The 11812-nt window shown below is 51.2% G+C and overlaps 1 protein-coding gene across 1 annotated transcript; it reads left to right on the top strand.

Annotated features, from left to right (window-relative positions):
* Nucleotides 1-1022: 1022 nt before the first annotated feature.
* Nucleotides 1023-11380, top strand: LHFPL4 (LHFPL tetraspan subfamily member 4). Its single transcript, XM_034776004.1, has 3 exons — nucleotides 1023-1282; nucleotides 4634-4650; nucleotides 8091-11380. The coding sequence occupies exons 1-3, from the start codon at nucleotides 1069-1071 to the stop codon at nucleotides 8097-8099; spliced, it is 240 nt and encodes a 79-aa protein (XP_034631895.1). The 5' UTR covers nucleotides 1023-1068; the 3' UTR covers nucleotides 8100-11380.
* Nucleotides 11381-11812: the final 432 nt, after the last annotated feature.

The following is an 11812-nucleotide window of genomic DNA, read 5'->3' as shown; positions in this document are numbered from 1 at the left end:
AAGTTTTAGTTGGGGTATATAGTACAAGTCATGGACGGGTCACGGGCCGTGAATTGTTGTTTATTGTCCGTGACCTGTCCATGACTTTTACTAAAAACAACAGTGACTAAAACGTAGCCGTAATGATCATTCCTTGCTTGCAGTTAAAACCTATCAGTTAGCAAGCTTTTAATCCATGTAATAGTGCCATGTTACTTCTCTATTGTTCTAGATTTTTTTAATCAAAATGTTGTGTGGTACCAAGTCAAAGTTTGTTACATTGACACTTTATCAACCAAACTTGTCATCTTACTAAAAAGAGATATCAAGTAAGTTTGACAGGATGTTTTTCATAAAGCCATGTTGACTGGCATTAGTTATATCACCTTCCTTTAATTCTTTATTAATTCAGTCCCGTATCAGCCTCTCCATTTTGATCTTGCTGGAGATGGATTTCAGGCTGACAGAAATAATCCATTACCCTGCTCATCCTTTTTGCCCTTTTTAAATATTGGTACTACATTAGCTTTCTTCTGGGATTTACCCAGTGTTCCAAGACTAATTGAAAATCAACATTAACAGTCCAGCCAGCTCTTTTAAAACACCTGAATGCAAGTTATCTGGACCTGCTGATTTAGTAATGAATTGAATAAGAATGATAAAGAGATATTGGCTAGCACTTCAGTGACCACGGGCCATCCTCTGCACTGAATGAGGCAAAGGTCCTGTGATCATGTAATTAAAGACTGTATCATAAAGCATATGCACAAGGGGCCGAATTAAGGTTGGACAGAAAACCTTACCTCTGGCATTTCTAACTTTTGAGTGCTTGACTTTGCAACCACAATAGCATTGTTTTAATATAATTATTCTCATTGTTTAAAAAAAAAGAAAAAAAAAGTGATTTCAAGTCTGAGGGTATCTAGCTTCAACTTCCAGCTGTTGGATCTCGTTATATTCTTGTCTGCTGGATTGAAGCGCCTGCTATTATCAACTTTCTGTTCTCTCTCTCCTGCCCCACCCTCCTCTCCCCCTCCCATCCCTGTCTCCCTCTTTCCTTGTCCAGCACTCTGCCTGGTGTTGGGCTGTATGATATTTCCAGATGGCTGGGATGCAGAGACTGTCAGGGACATGTGCGGGGAGAAGACAGGGAAGTACTCGTTGGGCGATTGTTCTGTGCGCTGGGCCTACATCCTTGCCATTATCGGCATCCTCAACGCCCTCATCCTCTCCTTCCTGGCCTTTGTCCTTGGCAACCGGCAAAATGACCTGCTTCATGAGGAGCTCAAGACAGAGAACAAAGGTAAGAACCACTCCTGCCCCTAGCTGCAGCTCCCATCCCTCCACAACAGGACATAGCAAAGGTTTCTCTCCTGGCTGAGCCCTTTCCAGCCCCTCTCCCTGCCTACATGAATCCAGATAGTGGTAGGACTTAAGAACTCCAGCTCCACCCTCTCCAGACTGTGCTGTATCTCTGTTCCTCTTCTCATCTAGTCAGCATCTCTTTCACAGCCATGGTGCCACCAAAAGTGCTGAAACCTGAAAAATAAGCCCAAGTCTTTGGCCAGATATATGCGTTGGTGCCAGTTCCCTCCTGCTGGGGGTGCAAGTAGCCCCTGTGCAAGGAGCTGCCAGGGTCTGTGCAGAGCCATATGCAAGCAGAACCTTCACACATTACACACATTCCTGTTCTCTCTCTCTGTGGTTTTCCTGGAGCCAGGTCCCGACCTGCCCACATTTAACACTATAAATAGGGTTAGCTGGGGAGGAGAGGAGAGCAGTGAAGGACACTGAGCCACTCTGTGGAGCACAGTAAAACCTGATAAATATTTTACAGGCCCTAGGCTTTCCAGCCAGCACAAGAACCTGCTCCAGGGGACAGGCTTCCAAACGGTTCTACCAAGGTCAGGGCAAGCGGGACATTCCCAATTAACCCTAACAGAGTCCCCCAGCCAGTCCTATCTGTTGGGGGCAGCCGCCAGGTAGGTTCCAGCTCTAGGCATTCAGTTGGGTCTGTGACAAGGAGGTCAGCCACTGTTCAGAGCAGGAAAGCGGCTCATTCATCTGTGCATTGGGGTGGGGAATCCCTGTATGACAGACTTCTGCTCCAGCGCCTCTGGCCCCTCCCTTGCTGCCTCCCTCAGACCCCCGGAGGCAGGAAGGGGGTTTAATGACTTTCTGTCACAGACAGGGCACAGTTAGCATTACTCCCAAACCAGCTTCCTTCTGAGTCACTGTGGCAGGAGCGTCAACGGAGCATAATGTGTTCCCAAGGGAAGGTGTCCCTCGTGCTGTAAGAGTACAAAATTCTCTGCTGGTCCATGCCAAGATCAGAGTCCAATGACACCAAAAGGCTAATGTCCCTACTGCATTTGGATTGATTTAGGGTACATTTTTATAGGGTGCTTCAGCCAGTCAGATTCCAGTTTATCCATAATCATAGCATTTCTAAAAATAAAATCTGATTTGTGATTGGCTGAATATTTGTTTATTTTTGAAGAACGGCCACCCAGCCCGCGATCAGATTGGTGCATGGCTCGGTCCCCCAGCCAATCAGATTAGCCAGTGCAGTTTCCATATGGAATACTGGAATGGCCAGGTGGGAGCAGTCCTCACAGGTCCATGTAGCCCAGTCTCCTATTGCTGAGAGCAGCCAGGCCCAGCGGCTGCCAAGGAAGGCGTGATAGCCCCTGAATGGGCAGTTAGAGCATATCCTGCTCATAGGGGAAGTTTCTTCCTAACTCCTCAGTCAGAGGCTGGTCCCTTCCCTGGAGCAGGAGGGTTTGTATACATCCCATAACTGGTGCAGGAACAATCTCGCTCATTCTCTCATTTGTGGCACCCATCCTCCTCTCTGTGCCCTCTTGATTCTGTCTGTGCTTTGCTCAGCTGGTTACGGTGTCTCCCGTCCTTGGCATCACTGAAATTTGAACAAAGGCCAGAAGAGAAATGTAATTAATCACAGTCAATCTACTGGCCTTGGAGTTTGCACCATCTGTTTGGATTAACCCTAGAGTTACAGTGGGCATGGCTAGATGGAAGCCAAGGGAAGAGGCTCTGAGCACAGGTGCATTAGGGTGGGTGGGAGCCTCGGTCTGACTGAATCCCTGTCCCCTCCCCTCTGACTGACCCCCATCTGTTCCAGGGCCACTCTGCATGCAGCCTCTGAATGCTCGGCCCACGCTTCTTTATGGGAACAGGAGCTCTTCGAGCTTCAAACTGCCCAGCGAGCTGTGCTGCCATCAGGCACCAGGCTGCCCTTTGCAGATGGTGCACAGCCAGGTTTTTCTTGGGATCAAATCAGAGTCTCTACAATAATAAGTTACAGAAATTCACAAAAATGTTTGATGGTAGGACGGATCCACATCAAACAAGGAATAGTTCAGAGAAGCCATGTTTCTTGTAACTGTAAAAGGCAGGAAATCTGCTTAAAGGGGTTTCGAAATATATGTAGGACTTCTCACTCAGTGCTTGTGTGTGAGTTCATGCAGCTGTGGGTGTGCAACATGCCTCTATCCACAATGCTAGGCAAACTCCTAGAAGTGAGCTGCCACACAGGAGTAGCTTCATAGATCTCTGATTCCTGCCTCATCCTCTTTCTGGGAGCGCGAGTGGAACTCGAGTGAGTTCTTTGAATACCCATTCTCCCTAGGAGTGGTGCTGTTTGACGTGGTGCTGTTTTATGATGCCCTGAGATACTAGCTACAGATGCTGTTCATTATGGACAAAGCCAGATACATAAATACCAGTCCCATTAGGGATTTTTTAACTAGATCATGGCTGAGTTTGTTTAACTGTACTCGTGCCCTCGCTGTCTGAAAATCTGGGAACTACCCAGTAGGTCAATACTCTGACCACAGACTTGCTCCCTTCCTCCTGGCACAACAGCGACGGGGCCCTTTCAGCTGTAACACGGGTCTCCCCTCAGGAGCAGGGAAGCTCTTTGATGTCAGAAATAGTTTTCCCTCTGACAGAGAAAAACAGATCCTGAAATTTGCCCCATACTTTTCTATTGTCACAGAGACTGAAAAACACCAGCCCGAGACGAGGGTCTGTCCAGGGCCGGGCTGAAGCTCAGTGGGAACAGTCTGAGGGAAACATAGGAACAAATGAGACCAGATTCCCCTTGTGCCTCAGTTGGGGATAGGGCTCTGCAGACCTGGGTTGGAGAGTGGTGTGTGTTACTGTGCATATAGCAATCTGTCAATGGCCAGAGGTGTGTGCATACAAATATCTGCATATAGCATGGAGGGCTCTGGCTACAGGCTCTGTGCACGCATGTCTAAGCAGGTGCACTCTGCTTAATAGGGATCAGACTATATGTGCTTCTGTGGTGTATTGACCGTTCCATCCAGGGAGCTACATTCCCCTCCCAGTTACATTGGTGCAAATCAGCCAAATCATCGGGAGGGGAGGCGTAGGAGACAGTAGAACCACGCAGTATTGGACCCACTGCATCTAAACCAAGACCAGATCAATAGGATGTAGACTAATGAGTCATGAATTTAAACTCAGAGCAGCCCCAGAGAGCTTGGAGATGTGCCACAGGAACCCCTTACACCCTCTGGCCGTGCAGCCAGGAGGAAGCAGAGGCTGAGTCGGACCCAGAGCAGACTCCTAACTCTCTCTCTCTCTTTTTTTATATTTTTCACAGATTTTGTTGGCACTGCGGTAAGTTCTGTGTGTTGTAGCGTGGTCCACCAGGCCTGGTTCCCTCCTGTCCAGTTAGTGTGTGTGCTGGGGGGCAGGGAGAAGAAGGGTGTTGGGACTACTTCTGTTCTGTCTGCATGTGTGGGGGGCATTGGGCCTGGTTCTGTTCTGTCCCCGTAGCAGTACTAATAACCTTACAGGATCAAAAATCCTGAGTCAACCCCAAAGATGTTGAGATTAGCCCCCAAATCGTAAGTCTCTCTCTCTCTCTCTCTTTTTTTTTTTTTTTAATCAAATCATATTTAGCCTTTCTTGACATCTCAACTCCCTTCTGCTCCTCCCTTGTGTGTGTGTGAGAAAATGTCCGGCTGAAAAGACAACCTTTAATGCCCCCAGACATGCCTACCACTCCTTGGCTGCTCAGATGGGAGTCCACTCACTCTCTCCTCACCTCTGAGGTGGGGAACTACCATCCATTTCCTAACTACTGTCTTGACTCCCTGACCCGTCCCACTGCACTCTCCTGCCCGATCACCAGTGCCTTCAGAAATCCGGCACAAAGAACCATGAGATTCTCTTGGAAATTTCCTGCACCCATCTCAGAACCGATGGGCTGCCACACGGACCCTAAGCTAGATGGACACTATGCACTAAGTTCAAGACTGAGACTTTAAGACTGAACAGATTTGCTGGTTTAGGCCACAGTTTGGCCTAACTTCACAACCCATTCTGAGTGCGGTAATTTGGTTTAGAATCCTGGACTTTTTAAAAATAATCAGTTCCCACCTTCAATGCATTTCAATTTTTTTAAAAGCGTTCCATCCTTTATATGTAATTTGATCCAGTATGTAATCATCCAATAATCTCTCCAAAACATTATCTAAATTTTAAAAATGACTAATTATAATTAATTGCGCAAATTGCTGAGAATACTTCATTTTTATTTTCTTTATCCTTCGCTCCCACTGCCCCGAGACCACCTGCTGCTGGGGGAGAACTTGGAGAATTACTGCTTCCCTCCCACAGCACCAACTACATCCCCTTCTTCCCTACACCGCCTTGGGACCTCCCTTGTATGCAGCAGCAGCTCTTCCCTGATCCCCTTGACACTCTGTCTCCCACTTCCCCAGGATCCCCTGTTCCTTTGTACTCACATAGGACCTGACATAACGGCAGGGCTGTGGTGAAGAAGGTCTCTGTCAACCAGAGCTCTGCATATGTAACCAACCCTGAAAATTGGGGGAACGGAGATATTCACGTCATAACAAGAGCTCTTCCTGCAGGTTCAAAATTGAGCAACTCAATTAATTCCCAAGAGCTGTCACCCCTGAGTCAGTGCGTGTGGGGAGCGGGAAAGGGTTGGGCTGGTTCAGTTCTGTCCAATCGCATTAGTCTGAGGGGAGATGTGGCTAGTTCTGACATGTCCCCATTAGTGGTGGGGTGGAGGCCCTTCATGCCTGTCCCTTCTCTGTCAGTAAGAGGCCTGAAGGGGTTGCTGTTCTGAACCACTCCACAGCCTGTCTGAAGCTAATGCCTTGCTCCAGCTGTGCTCCTCACACCCTGACTGGTCTAATGAATGAATATCTTGCCATGACATGAGAGGACAGGACCACACAGGACTCCATTCACTATTTATATCCCAGGAGCACCGAGGGGCCCAGCCAGGATCAAGGCCTTGTGGTGCTGGGTGCTGTACATAGGGTTACCATATTTCAGGTTCCCAAAATGAGGCCACTGCCAGAAGGAGAGCTGGAGAGGGGGTACAATTGGGGGGTGCTGAAGGGGTTTGTATGTACTGGGAAGTGCTGGAGGGGGTACATGGGGGGGTGTTGGAGGGGAGGTGCGTACTGGGAGGAGTATTTGGGGGTGCTGGAGGGGGTACATGGGGGTGCCGGAGGAGTGCGCACTGGGAGGAGTATTTGGGGGTGCTGGAGAGGGTACATGGGGGGTGCCGGAGGGGGGTGTGCACCAGGAGAAGTATTTGGGGGTGCTGGAGGGGTATGTGTACTGGGAGGGGTTACCTGGGGCCTCACTCTTGAGGTGGTGGTGGGGCCGTGTCACTCTGGCTGGTGCAGACCCGGGATGTAGAGACAGTCACTGTCCCGATGAGCTCTCAGTCTAAAGACAACAAGCAACATGGGAAGGATGAGTCAGAGAAAGACAATTAAGTATGTGCTATTCTTACGTGTGTCCGTACCAGTGGGCCCCCTTACCTCCCCGGGGTGTTACATCCAATGCATCTGGCATATGCTTACAGTTTTCAGGCAAGCTTTGGCAGAGGTTGTGTTTCCTGTCTAAGTAGGGTGGGCTGTGGGACAACAGAAAGGGTTAGTCCATCCCAGGCTCGTCCCAGGAGTGCTCCCCGTGCAGCCTGACAGCACACGGGGGGGGTGTGGAGAGCCTCCAGCACTCACAGGTGGAGGGGAATGCCCACCCTTCCCTCCCAGCTGTCCTGACAGCAGGTGAGAGAAGCTGGAAGGGAGGGGACTTCGTGTGGGGTGGGTCAGAGGCAGCAAGGGCCTGACACTGCGTGAAAGGGCTGCATCCGGGTGTCGCACTGGCAAGCAGTGGGGCTGAGTTGTGATGGTGTCACATGCTGCTGTACTGGGCCCCCCAAGGTGTGAGGAAGGAGCCAGGCTGAAAATGCAGCAGGCCTGGGGCAGGGCCTCTTTGCAGAGCAGGAGTGGCACAGCGTATGCCCTCGGGCTTTTAAGGACGACTGTCGCTTAGAGCTACACAGTTATACCCATAAAAGTAACAAGCTTCTGCTGACCCCAGGTCAGAGAGGGCTGCACAGCAGCAGTGCCGGTGTAACTCACCTCACCTGCCAGGAGCCGCTTTCCCCCACAGCAGGTGAGAACCGACCCGGCCCCAGCAGAGTGTCCTCAACTCCCCGCTGCTGGAGGGGGATGGGGTCTGTGTGCCCTGCTCAACAGCGGCTCAGGCAGGGATGGTCACTGATGTGCTGGCCGAGATTCTCTCCCAATTTGCCCGTCACCTTGCAAAGCCCTCCCTGTGCCGGGAGTTTCTGGGTATCGCTTGGATAAGGATCCTAGGAAGCTCCTGGGCCCCTCCGTGACTTTGAGATCTCCACATGTCCTCTCCAAGGGTTAATTTCCAGTTGGCCAGCGGAAGAGCTGGGAAACGATCGTAGGGCCAGTGACAAGTACGTTAGAAATGCAGGTGGGTGAAACGGGGGCCAGTTCCACACAGGGGCTGCACGGGGCCCTAAAGAGGTACCAGGAATACAGGAACTGCCACAAACTGCCCTTCCTCCCCTGGGAAGTTGCTGGGTCTGCAGGCACGCAAGGAAGCTGGTCCCAGTGTCCCCCTGCCCGGCTGCTTTGATTGTTACGATTTGTTACGTCAACCCCCTCGGGGTGCTGGCACTGCCGTGCGGGGCTCTGGCGCTGTAGGTGTTGTGGCCTGGCACATGCTGATTCTCTGTGTTCTCTCCACAGAGGATATAATGTAGAGAACATGCAGCAGGGCCCTTATCTCACTGGTACCTGGCTCAGACGCGCTCTCTCTATCCTGCCTTCTTTCTGCTGCCGATGGTTCCATAACGTCAACCCGAAGCCTCAGAATCTGCCAACCTCTCTGGGGATTTGCCAACCTTGCCCTGTGTCCATGACGGCCCATCCATTTCATGCGACTCACCAGCTTTGGCTCCCTCCCCCTGCTCGGGGGTTGTAGATGGAGGGAGTTTGATGCCAAATCCCCCTGAACCTGCTTCAAGAGGAGCAACAAACTGCAGTTTTGTTTCAAGGAAAAAGACAGAGTTTTTAACAGATTTCTACATTCCCAAGAACCTCTGGAATTTCCATGCTCCCTCCGGAGAACGCTTCCAGATGAGTTTCCTCCATATCATTTCCTTATGCAGCTGGCGCAAGCCACAGTCTGTCTGGGACGCCCCCAGGACTGCAGACTCGGCCAGGAACCCTCCCCTGCCCTGTTTTGTACAGCTCAGCTTTTCTGCACTCTGCTGTTGGGGAAACCCAGCACCTGAGACTGGAACGTTTCATACTTTTATGTGTAAATGAATCTTCTCTGAACAGGGTAAAGTGACTCTGAGTCCCCTGGGGATTCCAGCCACCGTGACTTTGTACTTTACCTCCATCCTGCCTGGGATGGCGGGAGAGGCTGCAGACTGACGCTCCCTCCCCATCCCAGACTGTAGGGATAGAAGGCCTGCCCCTCCCCGCTCCCTCTACTGCGAGTGGCCCTCACTGCTTGGCCCAGCCTGTGCGGCTGCCGAGACATCTGGCTCACTTCAAGCACTGAATGTAAACCTGAGCCAGGCCCCTTGTAAGGTGGAGCAACTGGAAATGCAAACCACACCTGGGGAGGGGATGGGAGTCTTTCCTCCCCTGCTGCTGGGTCTGTTCCCTCTCCGGGGCCCTCCCCCCTCTGATTCTGTCTCAGGCTGGTGCCAAATACCATCGCAACATATATGGTGCTTTTATCTCCACTGGCATAAGCGAAGCTGCAACTTGGCATCTCTCCCTTAGGGCCAGCCTTGGAGGAGGGGGCAATGGAACAGAGGGAGGGGGTCTCTCCCGGAACCCCCTCGGCTGCAGGAGCCCTGCCCCTCACAGGCTCCAGCTCCAGGCTGCGGAGGGCTGAGTGCCTGAACGGTCTGTGGCCAAGTGTCAGGAGAGGCAGAATGCAGCAGGGACTCCCCATGCCCAAAGAGACACGAATCCCTCCCAGGCTGGCTTTCTCGAAGCCTCCAAGCTAGGAGCCCTGAAAGGCAGTGCCCCTTGCAGGGAATGGTGCCATTTCCTGTCCCATCATAGAATCCACCATCCCTCGGGCAGAGCTGAGGGCTGAGAAATGGAAGGAAAGTCACCCAGAGTAACCATAGTGACAGCAGCACCCTCAACAGCTCCCCAGACTAGAGCTAAACCTTAGCCACACACTGCGAGACCAATGTGCCCACATCACACCATCTAGCTGGAGCAGAGCGAGAGGCCCTCTCGCACACATCCCCACCCCACACCAAATCCCACTGGCTAGGGATCTGGGTTTGCTGGCCAGGTCAGTGTGTCAGGTTTCTTGTGTTCCTCATAGTCCCATGGGCACAGGCTTTATAAGCCAACAGCACCAGAAAGCATGCAGTCCTTGGCAATGCAATAAAGTTCTAAGCACTAGCACTGAAAGTATGAATGCAAAGCTGGAGGCAACCATGAGATGGTCTCTTCAGCCACCGCCTGAAGGTGGAGTAGGAAGGGGAAACATCCAAGTACCCTTGCAGCTAGAAGCAGCCGGACAGGGCACATGAGGGGGTGGGGTGGGGGTGTGAAAGAGAGATAAATGTCAAGGGGAAAGAGCCCGTTATTAACAGAGAGGCAGCTTGCCTGAGATGGGGAGCAGAGCGAGAAGCTGGTATTTCACTGGGGCAGGGTAGAGGCACAAGGGAGCTGACGGCACTGAAATCAGGGTCATGGTTGGGGCAGCTGTTGTTATGAAGAGAAGGAAGGAACCAAACAGGGATATGCAGATTCTGCAGGGAAGAGAAGAAATCAAAGTAAGTTGATGCTACCAAAGGACCTTTCACAAACCCACCAGGGGAAGCAGCTCCAGGCGGAAAGCAGATTGGTGGTGGAGTCCTGGTAACTCCAGGGGTCAGGCCTATTTTACTGCTCTCTGAAAGCTCGCTCTGCAATGAGAAGGGAAGAGATTTGGGCAACTAGGAAGCAACAAAGACTTTGTAAATATACATTGAATAAGAGGCAGTTAAGGGGATGCTGGGGAGAGGCAAACACATACAAAGCCAGCCATTCTGGCTGGGTTGCAGCCCTGGGCACTAAGGGAATTAGTTGATTCCCTTACTGAACCACTGAGAATTTTTCTGAAAAATCCCGGTGAAATCAGAAGGTGTGGAGAATAGAAGAAAAGCAAATGTAGCAGTGAATTTTCTGACAGGATGAGAGCAATCCTGGCAGTTCCTATCCAACAAGTCTAACCTCTGTTCCACTAAAATAATAGCAAATATTAAGAAAAATACACAAACACAAACCCGCAAATATCTAAAGCAGGGGTTCTCAAACACCCAAAGCATGGGCTACAGCTCACAGGTCTCTTATTGACACGCTCCTCGTAAGCACCACCTCCAGCACCTTCTCCCCTTCTGTTCACAATCAGCATAACATTGTTGTAGCAATGACTGCTACTGCTTATGCGGAGAAGTCAACAGGAAAATACTGGGTGAGTTTATAAATTTCTTTTAAAGCAATTTAGCTGCTAGAAACAAGGAGATGGTGCCAACACCCAGCAACCAGCCAGTTCTCCACAGAGCAGTTTGGGAACCACTGACCTAGCGGATTCTGCATATGGGGGATACAAATTACAGCTCGTGTCAGACAAATGTGATTGGCTTTGTTGATTGAAGTGGAGAAGGGAATACAGTAGCTGTAATATATCTGTATTTTAGTACAACGTTTGATACAGTGTTTCACAAAACCTTACTGGAAAATATAATTCAAACTGGATTGGATCGGAACCCTGTGGTGTGGCGTGAGACTGGCAATATGTTTAATGAGGGGCAGTGCCCAGCAAGGGACTGGTATGAATCTGAGATTATTGACAAAGAACTCCTATATTAAATTCAGAGGCGAGCGTACTAACTTGGGAGGAGTTGCAAAGATCAACAAGGGCAAAGAACTAATACGAAGGAATATGGAAAGGATAGAAATATGGGCAGGTTGCAACAGAGCAAGAAGCAGTCTGTAAGAATGCAGCTAATACATCTGGGGGAAAATAATTGGAAGCAGTTATTCAGTCAAAGCAGGGCCGGCTCTGGCTTTTTTGCCGCCTTAGGCAAAAAAGCCCCCCGCCTGCCCCCCCACCCACAGTGCGGCACGGGAGGGCGCCAAGCCCGGCCGCGGGCCCGCAATCCCCGACCGTCCAGAGCGCCGGGAGCAGGGCGGAGAGCCCAGCTGGGGCTCTCCGCTCTCCCCAGCGTAGGGTTACCATACGTCCGGATTTTCCCGGACATGTCCGGCTTTTGGGGGCTCAAATCCCCGTCCGGGGGGAAAATCCCCAAAAGCCGGGCATGTCCGGGAAAATCGGGAGGGAGGGCTGGGCCGGGGTCGCGGTGCCGGGCCGGGCGCAGTGCCAGGCCGGGAGCCGGGGGGGCGGGCCGGGAGCCGAGCCGCCGGGGGGGGGCGCTGGGCCGCGG

This window comes from Trachemys scripta, chromosome 7 (assembly GCF_013100865.1).
Source record: "Trachemys scripta elegans isolate TJP31775 chromosome 7, CAS_Tse_1.0, whole genome shotgun sequence".
NCBI lineage: Eukaryota > Metazoa > Chordata > Testudines > Emydidae > Trachemys > Trachemys scripta.
The sequence above is the reverse complement of the archived record's forward strand: the minus strand, read 5'-3'. Positions and strand labels throughout refer to the sequence as shown.

What these genes read in the sequence shown, in the direction of transcription:
- LHFPL4 (XM_034776004.1), top strand. Translation starts at nt 1,069, where the DNA reads ATGATATTTCCAGATGGCTGGGATGCAGAGACTGTCAGGGACATGTGC.